Source organism: Mesoplodon mirus (assembly GCF_964341445.2).
Source record: "Mesoplodon mirus genome assembly, chromosome: 4".
Lineage (NCBI taxonomy): Eukaryota > Metazoa > Chordata > Mammalia > Artiodactyla > Ziphiidae > Mesoplodon > Mesoplodon mirus.
The window spans coordinates 138,991,872-139,012,347 of record NC_138979.1 but is presented as its reverse complement, the minus strand read 5'-3'; the positions used below and the strand labels follow the sequence as shown (position 1 = coordinate 139,012,347).

The 20,476-nt window shown below is 44.5% G+C and overlaps 1 protein-coding gene across 14 annotated transcripts in view; it reads left to right on the top strand.

Annotated features, from left to right (window-relative positions):
• The first annotated feature begins 4,817 nt into the window (after window positions 1-4,817).
• NIN (ninein) overlaps window positions 4,818-20,476 on the top strand; it is a 108,213-nt gene continuing 92,554 nt past the window's right edge. For all 14 annotated transcript variants that reach the window (XR_014293747.1, XM_082617626.1, XM_082617633.1 and 11 more), the window contains exons 1-3: window positions 4,818-4,927; window positions 5,431-5,484; window positions 14,130-14,333. Coding sequence is in view for 13 of the 14 variants with exons in the window: in XM_082617626.1 (XP_082473752.1) it covers window positions 14,151-14,333 (183 nt within the window). In the remaining variant the exon portion in view is untranslated. The remainder of the gene's footprint in view (window positions 4,928-5,430; window positions 5,485-14,129; window positions 14,334-20,476) is intronic.

Genomic DNA, 20,476 nt, shown 5'->3' with positions numbered 1-20,476 from the left:
GAAAGCACCTCAATGCTCAATCCGTGAGCTCCAAAAGGCTCATGTTCAGTAACCACTTCCTGCTGTGCAATAACTGCTGGGTCAAATAAAGAGCAGTGGACAGAGACAGGGCATCGGATATACCTTCAGACTGATGATCTGGGCAGAAAGAGCAGCAGAGGGAAGCTGCAGAGGCAGTTATGAGCACAGTGGAGGGAGGGTAGGTTGTCTGCAGACAGTGAGGATACATATATCTGCACGGATCAAGAAGGGTCTTGAATGTCAAGAAGGAGATCTAGGACCTGATATGAAAGGCAATGGGCTGAATGACTTGATAAAAGCCATGTTTTCAGGAAATCACACCTCTCTTCTCTGTCATGCTATGTATGCGTGTGTCTCCCAACTGGAGGACCTGACTAGAATCCAATGCCACCTCACAGTGTTCCCTCACTCTCTCATGTGTGCATATTTTTGCTTCCCCAAAGGAGAGTAACACATTCCTCAAGGGCAAGGACCCAGGTTGATGTTTCTTTTGAACATCTCATGACTCCCAGGATAGTAATGGGCACAGAGTAGGTGTTTAATGCTTATGTTAAAAAAAAAAAAAAGTGCTGAATCCCTGTTTCTTCTTCATTCATATATTTCACGAGGGAAGATGGAGAATCCTAATTCCTAATAGAGGTCCTTCAGGGCAAAAGTGTAAATCTGTTTGCTTTCTATCTCTTTCCCATCCCTCTTCTGTGTTTTTCTCATTTCCTGCTGGCATCTTCTTGGGTTCTTACCATAAATATTTTGTCACTGAAACTCCTAGTCTTTGACTTGCATGTCTGGAACCCAGATTTCCCCCTTCCTCCTTTCACCGTTTCCTTAGGGCCTTGGGGAGACTGTGATGTCCTTTTCACCCAGACAGTCCCTGGGTTGGATTATTCCTGATAATCTGCTTTATCTACTTTGTCCTCCCTGATACAGCTCTACAGCTCACATGAACACTGTTCTGATTAGTTCAAATCACCAGAGAAATAAGAAAGACACTTATTAAAGAAGTGTAGAAGGAGCTGGGAGTTACTACATAGTGATAGAAGAATTTTTTTTGACTATTCTGTGATTAAGAAATAATGTATACCCAACTTTGAGGGAGAGTACACTGAGTTTGGTTAGAGGTCTAGCCTTTCTTTAACCAGAAAAAGATAACTGCAGATCCCAGGAAATTCAGGAAGCCTGAATTTCCCTCTCTCTCCTCACCCCCCACCCTTTAAAAAAAAATAAGTTTATTTATTTATTTTTGGCTGCGTTGGGTCTTCGTTGCTGTGTGTGGACTTTCTCTAGGTGCGGTGAGCAGGGGCTACTCTTTGTTGTGGTGCGCGGGCATCTCATTGCGGTGGCTTCTCTTGTTGGGGAGCACTGGCTCTAGGCGCACGGGCTTCAGTAGTCGTGGCTCGCGGGCTCAGTAGTTGTGGAACACAGGCTTAGTTGCTCTGCGGCATGTGGGATCTTCCCAGACCAGGGATCGAACCCGTGTCCCCTGCATTGGCAGGCGGATTCTTAACCACTGTGCTACCAGGGAAACAAAGAATAACTTTCTTTTCCCTGGATGATGATGATGATGATTATTATTTGTTAACTTTTTACAGCTTTTTACCAATCTAAGAAAGCCAATCCAGTACTGAAAAATGTAGCAGAAAGCCATTCAAAAATTTCGGCTATAAACACCGTAAGGATACTGGGTCCCTGAACAAGTCTGTTTTTAAAGTGAGAGCTGATATCAGAGGCAGATAAACTGCAACAGATAAGAAATGTGGCTTCTAAAGGGTATTAACTCTGGGTATTTACATTTCTTTTCATTTTTTTCTTATATTGCATATAATGTAGTATTGGAGCTTGGTTACTATTTCTGCTGTCATCTTTACTTTTTGTTTAACAGAGAAAAGCTCAATTGATAGCTTCTGAGGTAAATTCCTGCTTTCTTCCAGTGGCTCAGTCTGGACTAAGACAAACCTTTCACCCTGTGCAACCTAAATTGCAGGCACACTGTGTCAAATTATCTGAGCTGGCAGGATTGTTCTTGCAAAGCTACGCTGTGAAGTAGCCATGCTGCACACTTTCCCCTCCTTTGTAGGGAAGCTGGAAGTTATGTGTAATTTCCAGCATTAACTCCACCCCATTAACTTCCCTCATGAAAGAGTATCTTGTGTTTTTGAAATTACACAATCCCCACCAATTCTGATCTTTCTCTATAGGGAATATCTCCTGGCCCCCTGCTTGAAACTAATGACAGCCTCATCCTTAAGGATTCTTGCAGGTTAAAAAGGGATGCTTGGAGAGAGAACTTGTAGGATGAGGCTCCCATGGCAGAGACTAGCTGAAACAAGAAAAAAATCTATAGCATATATAAATCTAAATATATATATTCTTTTTCATGTTCTTTTCCATTATGGTTTATTACAGGATATTGAATATAGTTCCCTGTGCTATACAGTAGGATCTTGTTATTTATCCATCCTATATACACTAGTTTGCATCTGCTAATCCCAAACTTCCAATCCTTCCCTTCCCTACCCCCCTCGCCCTTGGCAACCACACGTCTGTTCTCTATGTCTGTGAGCCTGTTTCCGTTTCATATATATGTTCGTTTGTGTTGTATTTTAGATTCTACATATAAGTGATATCATATGGTATTTGTTTTTCTCTTTCTGACTTCACTTAGTATGATAATCTCTAGGTCCATCCATGCTGCTGCAAATGGCATTATTTCATTCTGAAAAAAACCCTCTTCATTCTTACCTTCTAAGACTGTTGGCTGTTTTAGTCCCCAATGAACATATTCTCTTATTTATAAGATGACACCTATGTAAGGATTCTGGTAACAGGTTAGCTATTCCCATAACAAAGAGTGTGTATGTGTGTTGTGTAATTATTACTAGACCGAACAACCACGCATAAAGTACATGAGTGTGTGTGTGTGTGTGCATGCTTGCCCAAGATTGTTAAAAAGCGGGAGAGAAGAGCATGAATCTCTCTTTTCTTATTCTCCAGGTGCATTGTGTTGAAGGAATAGAATTTGGGTTCTAAAAGAAGACTGACCTGCTTGGGGCTTCCCTGGTGGTGCAGTGGTTGAGAATCCACCTGCCAATGCAGGGGACACGGGTTCCAGGGAAGATCCCACATGCCGCAGAGCAACTAAGCCTGTGCACCACAACTACTGAGCCTGTGCTCTAGAGCCCGTGAGCCACAATTATGAGCCCACATGCTGCAACTACTGAAGCCCGCATGCCTAGAGCCCGTGCTCTGCAACGAGAAGCCACCACATGAGAAGCCCACGCATCACAACGAAGAGTAGCCCCCGCTTGCCGCAATTAGAGAAAGCCCCTGTGCAGCAACAACCAAGACCCGACACAGCCAAAAATAAATTTATTTAAAAAAAAATAAAATAAGACTGATCTGCTTGAAAAAAAAAAGAGCAAACAAACCCCCCCCAAACTGAGTTAACTGTAGATTCACACTGTTATAATAATACAAAGAGATCCCTTATAGACCTTTTACCCAATTTTTCCCAATGATAACATTTTGCATAATTGTAGTACAATATCACAACCAGGAAATTGATGTCAATACAATCTTAGGGCTTTATTCAAATGACACCAGTTTTATGCTCACTCATTTTTGTGACTGTATATTTTGTTCTATGCAGTTTTGTCACATATGTCATCTGGTTTTGAATCTCAGCTCTGCCAACTAGCTGTGTGGTCCTGAGGAAGCTCCTTAACTTCTCTAAGGCCCTCATTTGCAAAATGGGTATAATAAAGTCTGCCTCCCAAAGGTGGTGTGAGGATTAGGTAAGATTATTCCTGTCAAGTTTCCAGCACACTGGATTCTCAATAAATGCTAGTTTCCTTCCCGTCTATCCCTTGTTCTTTCAGTAGCAAGGGAGAGTTCTCCAGGTTCCTGCTGAAATAACCAGACTTGTGTAGAAATGTAGAGATGGGGGAGTGAGAAGCGGAGACTCTGGGGGAGCCCGTGGAGTAGGGGTGGGGGGGAGGAGGCGGTAAACACCGAGCAATCATTGGCCTGAGCGGTACCGACTCCAAGGAGTATCCGTCCCGCGTGGCTAGTGAAGGAGGGTTGGATGCACCCACAGAAGCCTGGATGGGGGTGGGAGCCTAAAAAGACATGGTGGGCAGGTGCGGAAGTCAGTCTAGACCTGGTAGGAGGGACGCACTTGCTCCATAGGGTTCAGAGTCAAGTCTGGAGCTCTTCAGCCTCCTGGACCCCTCTTCTAATGACCGCCAATGGGCGCTCGAGGGCTGAGAAATCCAAGGCCGCCTGGGGGAAAAAGAGGCACCTGGATTCCCCACCTTCAGTCCCACGGGCTGGAGGCGGGGACTTTTCCCCGACCCGGAGACGTTGCCGGCGGGTGTCCTAGGCACAGAGGGGTTTGTGCAGGTGCCTTTGGAAGGAAGGAGAAGCTATCCGGCAGGGGGTCGACCTCTGTTGACCTCCTCCAGCTGCGCCCCGTCAAGCCCCGGAGCTTCCAAGTTCAAATCTCCGAGGCGACCGCCCCAGGGTCACAGCCAAGCCGGGACCGGACTTCTCCGTGCTCCGGCCAACAGAGGCGCAGTCCCCGTGGAAGGGGTGGAGTGGGGGGAGAGGGACCCCACGAGGGCCCGGGCGGCGCCCAGCGCTCCTCCCTCAGCGGCCCCAGCTGCGCGGGCCGCGGAGGAGGAGCCGCGCCCGGGCCGGCGTCGCCCTGGCTCCTCCTCCCCGCGCGGGCCTGGCCCTTCCTCCCCTGCGTCCAAAGCTTCGGGTGGCCGCGGCCGAGCCGGGAGCCGAGCGCGCTGGGCGCGGCCGTCCCGCTGCCACTGCCGCCGCCGCCGCCGCCGCCTCCGAGCCCCGAGTGCGCCCGCGGCCATGGCACCCGCGGCAGCGCCAGGCGCCTGAGCCCCGGGACGCGGTAAGCACGGAGCCCGCTCCCGCGGACCCCCGCCCCGCGGCCTGGGGGTGCGCGGAGGCCTCTCGCTGCCCCCGCGCTGTGGGCGAGGCCCTGCGCGCCCTGGCGGCCCAGGCACCGGAACAGGCTGGGGCTTCCCCTGCCGGGCTGGGGCCGGGCGGTGGTTGTCCCCGTGGGCCGGGAGCAGGGTGCGGCAGCGAGGAAGCGGGTAGCCCGGAGGCCAGCTCGGGCCGGGGCGCTCCAGGCTTACCAGGAGGGGAGGGGGCGGTGTGGGAGGCGGAGGAGGGGTCGGTCCGGGAGAGCGGGCCAGCGGGCGGGGAGGATGCGCGCTGCAGCCCCCAGGAGCCGCGCTTTTGTGAGCGCTGGCCCCTTACAAATGGAAATGACGCTCGCGCGGGTCCCCATTCGCGTCCTTTTGAAGGACGCCCGCCCTGAACCCCGGCGCTGACTGCGAAGTATTGTCCCGCTTCTGGAGCCCTAACAAAGCGTCCTCCCCCGCTTTGCAGAGCATTGGAGGCAGGCGACCGGCTGTTCGGGCGCAACGGAGAGGCCGACAGAAGGTAAGCGAGGACGGCGGGGGCCGAGAGAGCTGCTGCCCGGGGACACAATGGGGTGTCTGGAGTTTCCGGGGGTGGCGATGGGCGGGCGGGTCGGGGGCGCATCTGCATCACGCGTTGCCGGGCACCTGGGCGGCGCACCCGCGCTCCGGCCGCACCTCGCCTCCCGGCTTTGCAGCGCAGCCGGGTCTGGGCACCTCCGCCACCCGCGTTGTCCCCGCCCGCACTGCCAGCTGAAGGCGGCTACTGTGTGCTGGTCCAGGAGAGGACTTGAGTCCCGGGGTGGTGGTGGGGGAGCAGAAAGGGTGGTTGTTCTGTTGCCTTGTGCCACCCAGGCACCCCTGTGACTGGGAAACTGAAGAGAAACCTGTCTGGGGAAACCCGAGGTGTTAGTCTGGGCTGTGTAAGTAGCGGAGAGCTGTTTGGACCCATTGTAGAAGGTGTCAAGGATCAAGGCACAGAGAAAGACTTTACCCAGGTGCGACTACTAAGAAAGGAGAAAAATGACGCTCGGCTATTGCCTGAAACCCTTGACCGCCAGACCCACGGAATGGAAGTGTGGAGTGTCGCGGCAGAAGCTTCCAGGGTTCCAGGGGCTGGGCTTCTGCAGCTACCAAACCGGTCTCTGACAAAAGGACAAAGCTGATGGAAACAGTTTACTGCTGAAAGCTCTTTCTGTGAAGCTGAAAGAGATAGAGATAGGAAGAGGCGATTTCCCAGCCTCAGCCCTGACAAACCGGGGCTAAGTTGGTGCAAGTAAAATGGGAGCTGGAAAGATTGCCCTACCATGCACCTTGTTTCTAGACAACTTAGCTCTTATGAGATCTTCTGCTTTCTTTACTTGACTGGGGCAGATCCCCTCCTGGTGTTGAGGAGTTCCTGAGATGAGCTTGCCATAGAACTTAACTCCTGAATTTGTGAAATCAAAACGGATCGCATGATTGTCTTTTGTGACTGAGGTGGAAGCATTTTTTAGGATTAGAATCCTAATAAAGTCAACCGAGGCACATGGGCTAAGCTTCTGAGACCATGGAAGGTTCTCAATCCCGCTCCCTTAAATACATTAACATAAATTTATATCTGTTTACTTGTTTCCTGAGGATTGACAATCTGCAAGGATATGTATTTTTTTTCTGTGTCAGCTTAATTCTGAGTCTTCCCTAGTGGCTAACGTATTGGTAGCTGACCTGAAATATTGGCAGGTCTTGCTGTGGAGTTGAAGAGGGATGTGGAAATTCTCAGACTGTGTGTAACAGTGACATGATAAAACAGTTTGCTGTGGTCTCATCAGCTGTTGTCAGTGTCCTTAGAGTGGTGAAGTGAACCGCTGGGGAGTTTCTTTGCAGATGTGTTTATTTTCCCCTGGTCTCTGGTGATTCCTTAGAGGAAAGCATTCTGAACTGCAGTATAGATAAAATGTAGGACTTAACGGATGTTCCAAATGGGTTGGACATCAGCAAAGATATTGCCAAGGCAGGAAAAGGCTTTACAGGGGGCAATGGAAAGGCAGCCATCGCAGGCACGGTCTTTGCAGTAAAATGTCAAGGATCAGTCATCTTAATAGACACTTACTCAGAGTGGCATGGGTGTCTTTTTTCTTGTTCTTTTTTCATTTAGATATGTGGTGACCCTTAATATCAAAAGATGTTAACTGTCAGAGGGGGAGAATAGGGCTCCAGGGAATTTTGAACAGCCAATCTTAATAGACAACGTTCTTATCATAAGTCAAATGTTGTTCAAATAAATTGTTTTAAGTGTCACTGCAAATGACTTTGTACACTACCATTTCACCAATCTTGGTGCTTCTATTTTATGTTGATAATGAAAATATATTTTATCAGTCTTACATTGATAAAGGGTTGGCACATTTAGCCAGATCATTTTAGAGGGATTCAAACATCCTAAAGCTTTTTCAGGAGGTTTATTTTTATAGGTGCCAATTCATTTGTAAGCCAATAAATTATGTGGTTTGAATTCTGGCTATTGAACTTACATCTGTTGGGCAGGGTCTTGAGAGATTTACTGAAGCTTGCAAAAAGATATTTTTATCCTATTCACAAATAAAATAGAATTTTTAAAAGATTATGGGAATATGCAAGTGAGCAACTTTATTTGAAATCAGGACACTTTATTGCAATTTATATCAGCAATTAACCATTTATTCAAGCTTTTAGATGCAAAAATGACAAACTATTTATGATCTAATCCTCCCTTAAAAAGCAAAGTTGGGAAAATACTGTTTATAGATATGAGAAGTGCTTCATTTTTATACCCCAGGGAACGGTAGTCAGAGCTGCAGGCATTCTAAATTAATTTGAGTAAATATGGCTCAAGAAGTGAAAGTTGTTACAAGCTGTCTCTTTTAAGAAAGTAGCAAAAATACAGCTGTTTTCTGCTTCCCTGATTTTACTTAGTAACTGATTACAGGTTATTGAATCTACCATGTGCTAACCTAATGATTTTATTCCTCCAGCCATCCTGAGTTAATGACTTGATTGGGTAATCCACCTAGCTATTAGGTTTAACAAAAGCTTGGGTTTGCTACATCATTCAGGATAGTAAAATACTAAAGCTTATTTATGTTTTAGAATAAATGCTAGTGGGATACCCTTAGTTAAGTTAATTTTTTTTGTAGTTAGCAAAGGTTGTTATTTTCTTTCAAATTTAATATGATTGTTTTCCGGTGTGGTGACATTTAAGCTTTTGTGTTATATTTTTACACTCTGATTTTATTCTTGCTGATACTCTTGTGCTTTTAGTATCCAGCTAGAAGTGAGGTGCTATCTGAGCAGAGAGGAGGCTATCTGACAGTAATCGGTTTGATGAGCAGCAGCTTTTGGCAGAAATATTCTATTATCAACACATAAATGGGGACAATTGCTTTTTCTATTAAGCTTTTGCTAAACTTGAATTTATTCTCGTCACTATTTCACTTTGTGCTGAAGTTAGTCCAAAATGGTAAGCCTGGAAATCTTCGCAGCAAATTAAAGTGTTTGCAAAAAAGAGAAGAACAAGAAACATTTTATTTTGACCATTAGCATTATGAGGCTCTGACTTGCCAAACAGTGAAAGCTAAAGCCGTGAATGAAAAGCTTTGCCAAAGCAGAGTTTGTCCATGTTCATCTCTTTAGTTATAAAGTAAATTAGTCACTTGGTGGTCACTGCCTGGACTGTGGACCCTCAACAGCTATGTCTGAACACAGATCCAAAAGCATCTATTATGATACCCAGGGAAAGCTGCTGAGCCAAGAGGGGCATCCAGACATTCCTTGTAGCTGTTCAGCTGCTAGACCATCTGGAGGGGAAATAAAAGGCCTGGGCTAGGGCTCTGGCATTGTGCTCATTTATTACTTGGTTTTTCCTTACCAGACTTTGTCCCCTTTTCACTCCCTTTGGCCCAGAGCAGACATCCCCTTTGGCTGGTCTGCCATTCTTACAAGCTCCTTTCTATACCTTGGATGCTGGAAAGTTCACAAGTTCATGGATCCACTTCATGTGGACCTTATGTTGGGGACTTCATTATCCCAGCAGCACCTCCACCTTGCTCTTTTCTGATCCCAGTTGGCACTGTGATTTCATCAGCCAGGGCTGCCAGAGGGAGCACAGTGACACCAGTCTCTGATGGACTTCCCTGTCAGGGTCTGCACATTCTGGCAGCCTTGTTTTGAGTTATTTGGAAGGAAAATACTCTGAATAGTTCTTATTATGGGCGGTTGTTGGGTAGTAATTGTTATGATTAATGGCTCTTTGCATCTGCCTCTTATTTAACCATCCCTTGTTAGAACTCCAAAATATTGCCCACACTGGCCCTTTTATTCCAAAGGAGTCATGAAGGCTTCTGGCAGTTTGATTGGGAAGGTAGATGGTGATGAGAGGCCCAGGTTTGTGGCAGGCTTTATAAAACTGGAATTGTCCTTGGCAATTTGAAGGATGATTTATCATTCAAAACCCAACTTCCTTCATCTCTAAGGAAGATTCCTGTCACTGGTGAGTGTCAGCTAGGCTCTGACTCTGGAAAGCATTGAATTGCACAGATTAGACACGCTTAAGTATTTGTGGGGGGAAGTACTTTAACAATTATCAGTTTCTGGACTATGCCCATTATCGAAGACACAGGACTCTTCATGATCATATTTAGGTAAAAATTCATGTCTTCTTTGCCTTTAAATACCAAAGCTACTTTAGAAAAAAGAGAATGCTTATTCTGTGTATCCCTAGTGTTTCATAGGCTATAATTAGTCAATAAATGAATCAAGGCACGTAGGGAGGAAGGAACCCCACCCCTCCTCCTTCCATTTTGGAGGAGTTTATGGCCACCAAGTGTTCCATGGTCATTTCTAGTTCTTGTTACCGTTCAGCTGGTTAACACATAAAAGTGGAGATAAGTGATTTGTCAATGGTACCATTCCAGTGGTCCCATTCACGTGTTCTGTGTGCATGTGTAGGACTGAGAGATAGTATAGAGTCAGACCAGAGTTCAAATCGCGGGTCCATGACCATTATTAGCATTGTATCATTGGACAAGTAGCTTAACTTTGCCAAGCTCCAGTTTCTACATATTAAATGGGAATATGAGATCTACTTTAAAGAATTAGGAGGATTAAATGAAATCATTTATGCTAAGTACTCAGCATAGGCCAGACTTAGAGTAAATGCTCAGAAGTTTAAAAAAAAAAGTGTCTTCTGAACTTCCAACTACATTTCAGCCTTTCTGCTTTAGTTTGACATTAAATTTATCAATAATCTGCCTTTGAAGATTGAGGAAGCACTGAACATTACCTACTACTGTTAACATTTAGTAATATGATATTGTTTATATTTATAATATGTCCCTCGCCCATTCTTGCTTTCTGGGATATGGCATTCCACAGCTCCTGTTTTGCTTCTTGGAAGTCAGATCTATGACCTGTTGATGTATGTAAGTTAACCCCTCTTCAGTTTACCCCTCCTTTGCAAATCGCAGGTATTTTCTTAGTTGTTTTCTCAATTCCCCTCTTGTATCAACTTTCTCTGGGATTAGCTACTCTTGCTTGCCATATTTAACCCTCAGAACAACCTTCCAGATGGGTATTATTATTCTCATTCTATAAACAAGGGGACTTTGGAAAGTATTTTAATACAGATTCTCCTCCAAAGTCATATCCCATAACAACAACAACCAAAATGCAGCTGAAAATTGAATCCACTGGCTTAATTACTAAATCATAGAATCAAACTTCAGATGGCTCTGCGTGGTACAGTTTGGCAGTGGGTGCTCACTTTCTACTTATGCTTGGACATGTCTAAGACTGAAAATGCCTTTGAAAAAGGGGTTGGATGGGGAAAGTAGAGGTATGCTTGTGTTTCAAAGTCTTCATATGCTCATTTCTGTAGCGTTCATTCAGGGTAAGTTTCCTTGTAAGGAATCTCCATATCCTAAGTCAGTCCATGATGTTTACTGAGTCCCTGGTGTGAAGAACAGACTGTACTATGCATTTGGGGGAAGCTATAAAAGAAATTGAAATTGTGAACCTTGCCCTTAAAGAAATTTCTGCCAAGTGGGGAGAAAAATAATTCTTGCACATGAAATTACTGGTGAACGTTTGGGGAATAATATCAGCCAGTAAAAATGCCTTCTGTGCTAGAAGAGTACTGACAACTTGTCACCATATGTAACATCTTTTGGATGTTTCCATATGATCATTTCTTCTCCAGGGGTGGGGCTGTTTTCCCTGTTAAGTCAAAAGAATGTTTTACTAAGCACAGTTCTTGAGAAGCAGGGAGATGAAATAAAGAGATAAAAAAGGAAAGTTGCTGTGAAATGAAAGAGGTTTGATTTAGTGAAAATCCAATGACCTCCCAAAGAGCAGGGCATGATAGCGTATCAGATTCAAAGCTGTGGATAAGATTGGGACTTCTCAGTACGTTGTGAGACTTTTTTTTTTTTTTTTTTTTGGTACGCGGGCCACTCACTGTTGTGGCCTCTCCCGTTGCGGAGCACAGGCTCCGGACGCGCAGGCTCAGCGGCCATGGCTCACGGGCCCAGCCGCTCCATGGCATGTGGGATCTTCCCAGACCGGGGCACGAACCCGTGTCCCCTGTATCGGCAGGCGGACTCTCAACCACTGCGCCACCAGGGAAGCCCGAGACTTTTTTTTTTTATATTGAATTATAAATGAACTTATTTACAGAACAGAAATAGACTCACAGACATAGAAAACAAACTTATGGTTACAGTTACCAATGGGCAGATAAATTAGGAAGATGGGATTAACAGATACACATTACCATTGTGAGTTTTATGGTCTTCTTTCATTGGTTTAGATGGACAAATCCCCACCCCAAGTGTTAGAATTCTTTCACTTTTGAGGTTTTTTCTTTCTTTCTTTCTTTTTTTTAAATGTAAAGTCAAGCAGAAGCAGAATAGTCTTACTTTTATGACGTTGGTCAGATTCCAGCCCAGGGGACTGTAGAACTCAGAGAGTGAGTCTGAGAGCTGTGGCAGCCCTGAAAATCCCAGAGCATCTTGGGGATTCTCAGCAGATCTTAGCTGATGATGAACTGGGTGGATGTTAAGTGAATCTCATTAGCTAAGCCTTGGCCCTGTCTAAATTCCTAACTTTTGAGGCTTTGCTTAACACCTTGGCTATTCATTTCTGATGCTTTGATGTTTATTTAGCACTCTCAGATCATTTTGTAAACATTTACATGGTGATTAGTTAACCCAACAGACCAACCCTGGGAAGGCAGCCAGAGCTAGCAGCACCGTAATAGAAAAACTGATAATTAGGAGAAGAGACCTTTGAGACCAGGAGCCCGGACCAGAACATCACCTCTTTGCTTTAATGAGTGGCCCAGCTGTTTGGATCCATCTTCTGACTTCACCTCGTTCTGCAGAAACCCTTGGGATAGTCGTTGGCTCTGTTTTAGCTTGTCATGTTTTGAACAGTTGTCGCTGAAAAGAAAGCAACCCAGCTTAGAGCAACACTGATGTGTTACAAAAGGCTCGCTTATTTTCAGGTCTGGCTGCGTTCAGCATCTTAACGTGTGTGGTTCCCATGTCGTAATGATCTTCCCTATAACATCACCTCTAGGTTAGAGTTTTCTGACCCAGGACTTGGTTTAGTTAAAGGTGTGCTTTTAAAAGTAGAATGTTGGTTGCCAGGGACTAGGGGAGGGGAAATGGGAGTTGTTGGGCAGTGGGTATAGAGTTTCAGTCATGCAAGATGGGAAAGTTCTAGAGATCTGCTGTACAGCAGTGCGTGTGTAGTGAACAGATGCGGTACTGCATACTTAAACTGTTGTTAATAGGCTGGATTCCATGTTATGTGTTTTTTATCACAATAAAAAATTATATTGGCAAGATAAATACTTTTTTAAAAAGGTGCTGCTTTTTATAGTCAAGGGGCTGGTTCTGCGAGCCTTGTTTGAGATGGCTGAGGTCACCCTCTCAAGGGTATATGTTCTGTTTGGCTTCCATTGCATCATTGTGAAGGTACCTTCCCATGCGAAGGTTTCAGGCTTCCATTGGAAAACCCAACACATTAAAAGTGAATTATTATGCAAGCAGAAAACCAGATTTCATTCGTCAAGTATTGAGGGACCTAGAATTTTATGATATATATTTTTAGCAAAAAAGATTCTGAGAGATATTGATGACTCTGTGTTTTCACAAATCCCATGAAATGTGGAAAAATGGAAAGTCTGGGGTTAGGGTGGATCAGAGAGATGGAAGACCTATTAACCAGGAGTACAGAGGGGAGACTGTCTAGGTAGTGGAGGGTCCTGAGATTCTGTGTGATTCACATGTGGTCTGTGGCTCCTTCGAACCTCATTGTCTGAAAGACTGGAGTTGTGTTTTCCCTTTTCTCTAGGCAACTAAGCATTACCTAAAACTCCCTGGGGCTGAAGCGAGCTTCAGGGAATACTCTTCCTGTCACACCTCATGTAATTGCAGTGAAGTTAATTGAGTTGCTTTTTGAGGAACTCGTGTAAGAAGTGTTTGGTCTTATGTAAACAGGGAGTGGTTTTGTATCAGACGTGTTCATGCAGTGCCTCTTTGCTGCAGCCCTCCAGTCTGACTACAGTGGGGGGCAGTAGGCTGAAGGAAGAGAAAGGAAACGGCTTGGCAAGTTGCAACATCTGGCAGGTCCTCTGGAGCCCGCTGAGTTGCGTGGAAGCTCTGGCCCTGCAGTCTGTTGTGGCTAACAGTCACTTCATTTGGAAAGACTGGATGTCAGAAGTGGCTTTTCACCTTCTCTGAGTCCTGAGAGGTCTCTTAAGACGGCTTTCAGTCTTGAGTTTGACAGACTGGCTGCCTGCCTGAGCGCCGGCCAGGAGAGTAGGGCACCTTTCTGCCCATGGGACTCCCTCGTTCTGGTAACATTACCCCACCAGGACCCGACCCTGTGGATGTGCACCTGGTGTGAGTGCGTGTGGGAGCTCCCCTGGCCTGGACCAGGTTCTGGAGGGACCTGTGGTCTCGCTGGGAGGTGTACAGTGTTACCTCCCCTGCTGACCCTCACAAGGTCCCGATGGACCAGCATGAGGGGACCGGGACAAGCAGAGTGTTCTTCCCAAGGGGCTGGCAGGGGTAGGGGCGGCTAGTGGAGGGGCGGTGGCAGGACTCCAGCGCTGCCACCACCCATCCCCCTCTCTGTCCCGCACAGGTGAGCGCTGTGGGCGATGGGATGGATGAGGCGGAGCAGGACCAGCATGAGGCCCGACTCAAGGAGCTGTTTGACAGTTTTGACACGACGGGCACCGGGTCCCTGGGGCTGGAGGAACTCACCGACCTTTGCCACATGTTGAGCTTGGAAGAGGTGGCCCCGGTGCTGCAAGAGACGCTGCTTCAGGACAACCTCCTGGGCAGGGTAAGGCCTGGGAAGAGGCGGGGTGGGGTGGGGTGGGAAGTGGGTGCGGTTTCTGCCCGGGCGCTGGGGGTGGAGCAAATCGCAGGTGTTGCGACTTGTTTCCAACATCCTGGACGTGTGTGCTCTTAGCTGTTAACCTGATAAACAGAAAAAAGAAAAAGAAAAACAAGTACTGGGTGTGACTTAGCAGTGCAGTTTGCTCCGGCGATGAGGGCCTGGAAGGAAGGTGTACTCTGAGCCTCTTAGAGGAAAAGAGAAAAAGGTAACAAGAGGATGTTCTCCAGTGCTTTCCTTGTTCTTTGTGGATCATTTCATGGACTCCACACTCATCACGAGAGGGGGCTGAGATTTCCATGGAAGTGAAGGAAAGTGCAGTAAGAAAACTACCATTGCCAGGAAGAGCAGCTTGCTGTTACGACTTTTACTCCCCATAAAGCTATTTCTCGTGAGGATTGTGCCTAGGGTAAAGTATTAATTAAACCTTTCACCCAGGAAATAAGACAGGAGGGTAAGTGCAGTTTCACTTAAAACCCAGCACGACTTGCTTCCAACAGGGGTGTGCGTGTGTGCTGATATTAGCTTTTACATACGAAAACAAATAGTCATGTTCTCCCCGTAGATCAAGTCACAGGTGAGTAAGAGGTGAGAAGGGGTCCTTTTTTCCCTCTTGCTGTTAGTGGGAAGGATGTCTTGACCTGACAGTGTCTTCAGTTCTCATCATTAAAATTGAGAGCATCACTTGTATGGCTTTGAGTTGAATCTTGCTGCTGGTTTTTTGCATGATGAGAAGGAAAAATGGGCAGTACTTTTTGAGCTCTGTTGCTGCCATTGCTGACACTTTGTAGACGTTCGTTTTTATCACGTGGTATAAATTGAGGAAGCAGCTGTGAAACTCAACTTTATTCCAGTGACCAAACTTCCTTTTCTTCGTTTCATTTTCACTGTCTCTTAGCTGAAGCTTTGGGCAGGTGACCTCAGATACAGTGCAGTGTATTGGCTCTCTGTGACGTGAGCTGGATGGGAGTGGCGATCATCCTGAAGTTAATGTACAGGGGATGATGTTCTTGGGGGCCTGGCACCGTGGAGGTGGCATTTAACAGGGCTCACACTTAAAGAAAGTGTGAGTTTTTGTAAAATTAGAACCATTTTTGGTAACTGTGGGGGGATTAGCTGCTTGTGGATACATGTGATCCCTAAAAAAATGCTAAAAATCTTGCTTTGAAAGCAATAGAAATGGGAGCGTTGAGACTTAAACTACTTGCTCCTCATCATGTAAGGCACTCAAGTGTTTTCTAGCCCTGCCTCGATCTCAGAGACTTCAGGGAGCCGACAGAGTAGCGTTTCTCACTGTCGTCCTTGCGGATCTCAGTCCTTTGGGTATCTGAGGACTAGTATCAAAGTGGGGATCTGTTTTCACACCTATTAAAACCGGAGAAGACATAATACAACTTCAGGTTTCCTTGAGAGCCAGTGTAAATATGGAACCCTCTGCTGTAAACAGATTGCTCCCCGGCAGCAGATTGACAGCTTGCTCTCCAGATGCTACACATCTTTGCCCTCGTTTGGCAAACTAAAACAGGGGACCAGTTATCGATTGATTCGTTAATGACTTGACACTACCAGCCCGCCTTTACGTTTGCTCTTCGCCTGCAAATAATGAATACCTAAGTGGTCTGTAGCCTGATATTTACTTAGTGAGCCAGTGATAAAAGTTAAATAGATGTATGCATATAGATTTCATGGGGGAGGTCCCTGGTGGTTGTCTTGAGAGCAGAGTTGGCATGAATTAATGCACTACTGTTCGATTTGCATTTTCTATGAAACTGAATTATTCTCCTCAGATGATCACATAAACTGGGCCATATGCTGTTAAGATACTCTATATGGTCTACAATTTTAAATTCTAAAGAAAATAAAATTCCTTAGACTTCACTGGAGAATTCTAAGTTCTACCATCTTGATATATGGAATAGGAATCATAAGTTGTAAAATTATAAAATTGTAAGCTGTTTCTAATACCAGCCGTCTTTCTTCTCTTTAGATGGTATTTATAGAAAAATACGTAAGAGTTAGCAGTTCGGTTTAATAAAAAAGGAGAAAGAAATAACAGCATGACAAACCTAAATATATTCATCTATTTGTTAATTCAAAAAATATGTATTGTGTATATCCGGGATGTCAGCATTTTAATGGTCTTATGGTATGAGTGCAACTTATGTTTATTGTAAACTAAAGTTTTCCATTAAATTGGCTTTTGGAACGCATTAGTACCCATCAACCTCCTGGATGCTTGTGGTTTTAATTTTGTCTTGTATATCATAACAAGTATGATTTTTAAATAAAAGAAAACATCTAAGTTTTACTTCCTTTGGTATTAAGCTGAATTAATCTTTTTTGTTGAAAAAGAAATAAGGTGAAAAGCATTTTCTCCCTCAACTAAGAATATGAATATAATCTGTTTATTTTTTATCTTAAGATCCATCTTTCATAACTTCTTGTCCTTTTTGTTTTTTTTTTAAGTCTAATGTTTCTTATGACGGTTGTCAAGGAAAGTAACTTAAATCGACTTGCCATTTTCATGCATTTTACTAATGGGCCATTTACCCTCAAATTAATCTGTCTGATCTTGCTTTATAACTTGAAACCATATTCCCCTGAGCATGGTGGTTACCCTATAAATGTTTGAAATGCCCAAAGATTGTGGATCACTGATTTAAAGGAAAGGGGACATTGCTGGTAGGTGTTTCCTACTAGGTTATCAAAAGAGCTCCATTCATATCTTTGTCATCAGTTAAGCACCTGTCAGGTGGGTCAGACCCCCAAGACAAGGGATTCCTTGAAACACTGAGGAACTTATAGTCTGGTCAGGTAACATTCCTGGCAGGTGAATAGTACTGGGAGTAAATACTACAAACATTTAAGAAAGGGAACCATGTTAGCTCACTTACTGAACGAAGTTTCCATCCAAGCAATTGATTCCAATTGTAGTTGCTTCCTGTTTATTGTGCCTTTTAAAGGAAGTGTTTCCACATGCCTCTCTATTTCCTTTATTAGAAATCAGAACCTAAAGATGATAATTTACCTTGGTTTTGCTGAAGCCTTTAGTTAGGTCCAGCTTTAGAAATACATTTTCCTTTCCTTATTGAATATACTAACTTTGAGACAAAGCTGCCCCCCCATCCCCTGAGCTTCCCTGCTCTACTCTTTAATATGAATCTAGATGCTGACATACTTCATGTTCTTGACACTCTTTAGAATCAAAACAAGCCTTGTGGTAGCAGAACTTACCATTGGCTTCCAAAGAGTCCCATAGGTGTGTGGACTTTGGTCATCAAAGGCACTTTGGAATTTTTTGTATTAAAATTTGATAACTGAACAAATATATAATTCCACTCGGCTTTTGCAGTTTTCATTTTCAAGTGCTTGTGTTCTTTTATAAACATCATGATTAATTGTATATGGTGATTTGCTGGTTTGTTTCCACATCATTCAGCTTTTTAAGACTTCTTTCACTTATATACATCTTAACTGTTTGAAAAGTGAATCAGAAGTAGAACAGTACTTTCTGGTGGTGATTATTTGTGCTTGTTCTCTATGTGCAAAATTACCCTTGATCATCAAACAGTGCTTATTTATAACCACCCCATGTTCATGCTCCTGTTTCATATTACTGATCTGGGCTTTTTGAATGAGTTGGAGGGAAAGGTGGGAACATTTCTCATTACATCTCTTAAATGTCTGAACCTTTGCCATCTATCTTACTGTTTAACCTGAAACAGTGAGGGATATTTTCTAATCCATTTTGGTCTTGTGACTCTGTGGGGTTGATTTGAACTCCTAAGGGTCTATAGTTCACATTTATAAACAAAAAGACCTTCTGATTAAGAGGCTGCAAGACTTGCTTCTTTTCTTTTTTTTTTTTTTTTTTTTTTTTTCCGTACGCGGGCCTCTCACTGTTGTGGCTTTTCCCGTTGCGGAGCACAGGCTCCGGATGCGCAGGCTCAGCGGCCATGGCTCACGGGCCCAGCCGCTCCGCGGCATATGGGATCCTCCCAGACCGGGGCACGAACCCGTATCCCCTGCATCGGCAGGCGGACTCTCAACCACTGCACCACCAGGGAGGCCCTTGCTTCTTTTCTTTATTAACACTTTCTTGTCAACCTCACTGCAAAATTGACTTTGGTGTTGTATACTGTGAACCTCGCAAGGTATTTAGTTTGACATAAAGCAAGGGCAAAGGGGGAGAGCTGGCCTTCCAGCAGCCTGTTGGGAAGGCCTTCTACTCTCAACAAGAGGTATGAGCAAGTGCTAAATGGCTGTTCTTCTCTACCTACTTTATTTCAGTAATGACTGTCACTCTCACCAGAGAAAGTATGATCAGGAATGCTCATTAGATTTCTGCAGTATTCCATTTTATACTTTTATGAGTAGCTTCTTGTTTGGATGGAGGGGACTTAAAGTTCTTCAGTGTCCAGCACAGATTTTAGACTTCAGTGTTCATCTGTATGACAGAGAAACCTAGAACCCAGAACTTGGAAAAAGATGGTGACTTGTCTGGGGTCAGGCAACTCATTTGAAGCACCATCAGGATGGGAACCCAGATTTCCCAGTCCCAGCCTCCTCAGACTCCACATATGCAAATATGGATCTCATTCTCCATGCCTTGCAACCCACCCCCATCCTCAAACTCCCTCCCCCACCACATGGATGCCATATGCTATGGGAACAGTCTTTGAATCAGACCTGGATTCAAGTACTGACTCCTGCCACTTTTTAGCCATGTATCTACATTATCTTAAATACTCTGAGCCTCAGTTTCTTCATCTCTATAATGGGAAAAATAATACCCTCCCTATAAGATTGGGATGAGGTTGACTTAGAGCATGTGTATCAAAGGCCCATCTAGGAGCCAGGAACACAGTTAACTATTGTGTCCTGTGTCTCCCTGTACACTGCCCCCCTCCATCTCTTACACACTGAGAGTGGGTTTTCGATAAATGGTGACTTCCCAGGAATGATTTTCTGAGAAAGCTCGTTAGAGTAGGGAATGGATTTGCTAGCAAGTCTCTTGTGTGGCGGTGGTTTGCATCTGTTTCTATCTGTAGGCAGGGCTCCTTGGATCCATCTTGGAGTACAACTGCACACAGTCGCTTTAGGTTTTACAAACCCACCTCTTAAAATGGCCTTTGCCTCTCTCCACATTGTCTGCAGTAAATGACTACTAAGCTGCAATAACCCAAATGCTGTATTTAGGAGAAAACATTTGGAACTGTATCTTTCATTATGAAACCATGTCTCTTTGTTCTTCTGTGTCATTTCTCTTTGCATAATGCTGTCAATGTTATTTTCTTCTACACTGACCTTCTGGTGAGTCCATATTTCTATACCCATTTTAGCTAACACTTAATGTTCTGAATGTCCTTTCTTTGATTTCCCTGTGTATTAATAGCTGCAAACCTCCTAAGTGTGTTGAGAGTTACGTGGGCCTTTGTCTGGTCTAATAAGCGTACTTTGTTGAACGCTGCCTTGAGCCCTCTCATCTCAGGTCTGTTTGAAGTGCTGCCTGCACACATGGGGAAACCGTATGCATCTGATCTCCATGATTGCACGAGATGATTTTATGCAACGTTAAGTTCCTCATTCTACTTCCTGTTACAGGGTCTTTTGTGTGTGGTTTGAAATAGAATTTGTTTCTTACGCTGCGCTTAAATTATTTTTTCAGAAAGGCAAATTATGTTTTCAAAAAGCATTCCTATGAAATTTGGAGAGGAAAAGTGATGAGGTAAATTTCTATTAAGCAGTGGTGACACATGACAAAAAATATCAGACTTAACTAGTCTTCCTGTTAATTTAGTTTAAATGTCATGTGTGTTTTTAGTCAGTCATGTAATTTTCCCATTGCTGCAAACTGCCCTTTGAGGCATACAAGGTATAGGAATGCTTGTAAAATGAATGGCGGCAATTATTATTCAAATGAGGGGCTACCAACCAAGGTATGCGTGGCTCTCGAAAGCTGGTTACCATGTGAGATTTAATCGCATTGTATATTTCTGAAGATTTCTAAATTTTAACAGAATACAATAGTAAAGCTCCCTTGGAGGAGAAAAAATGGTACTTAAAAATGACAGGGACTGAACTGAGTG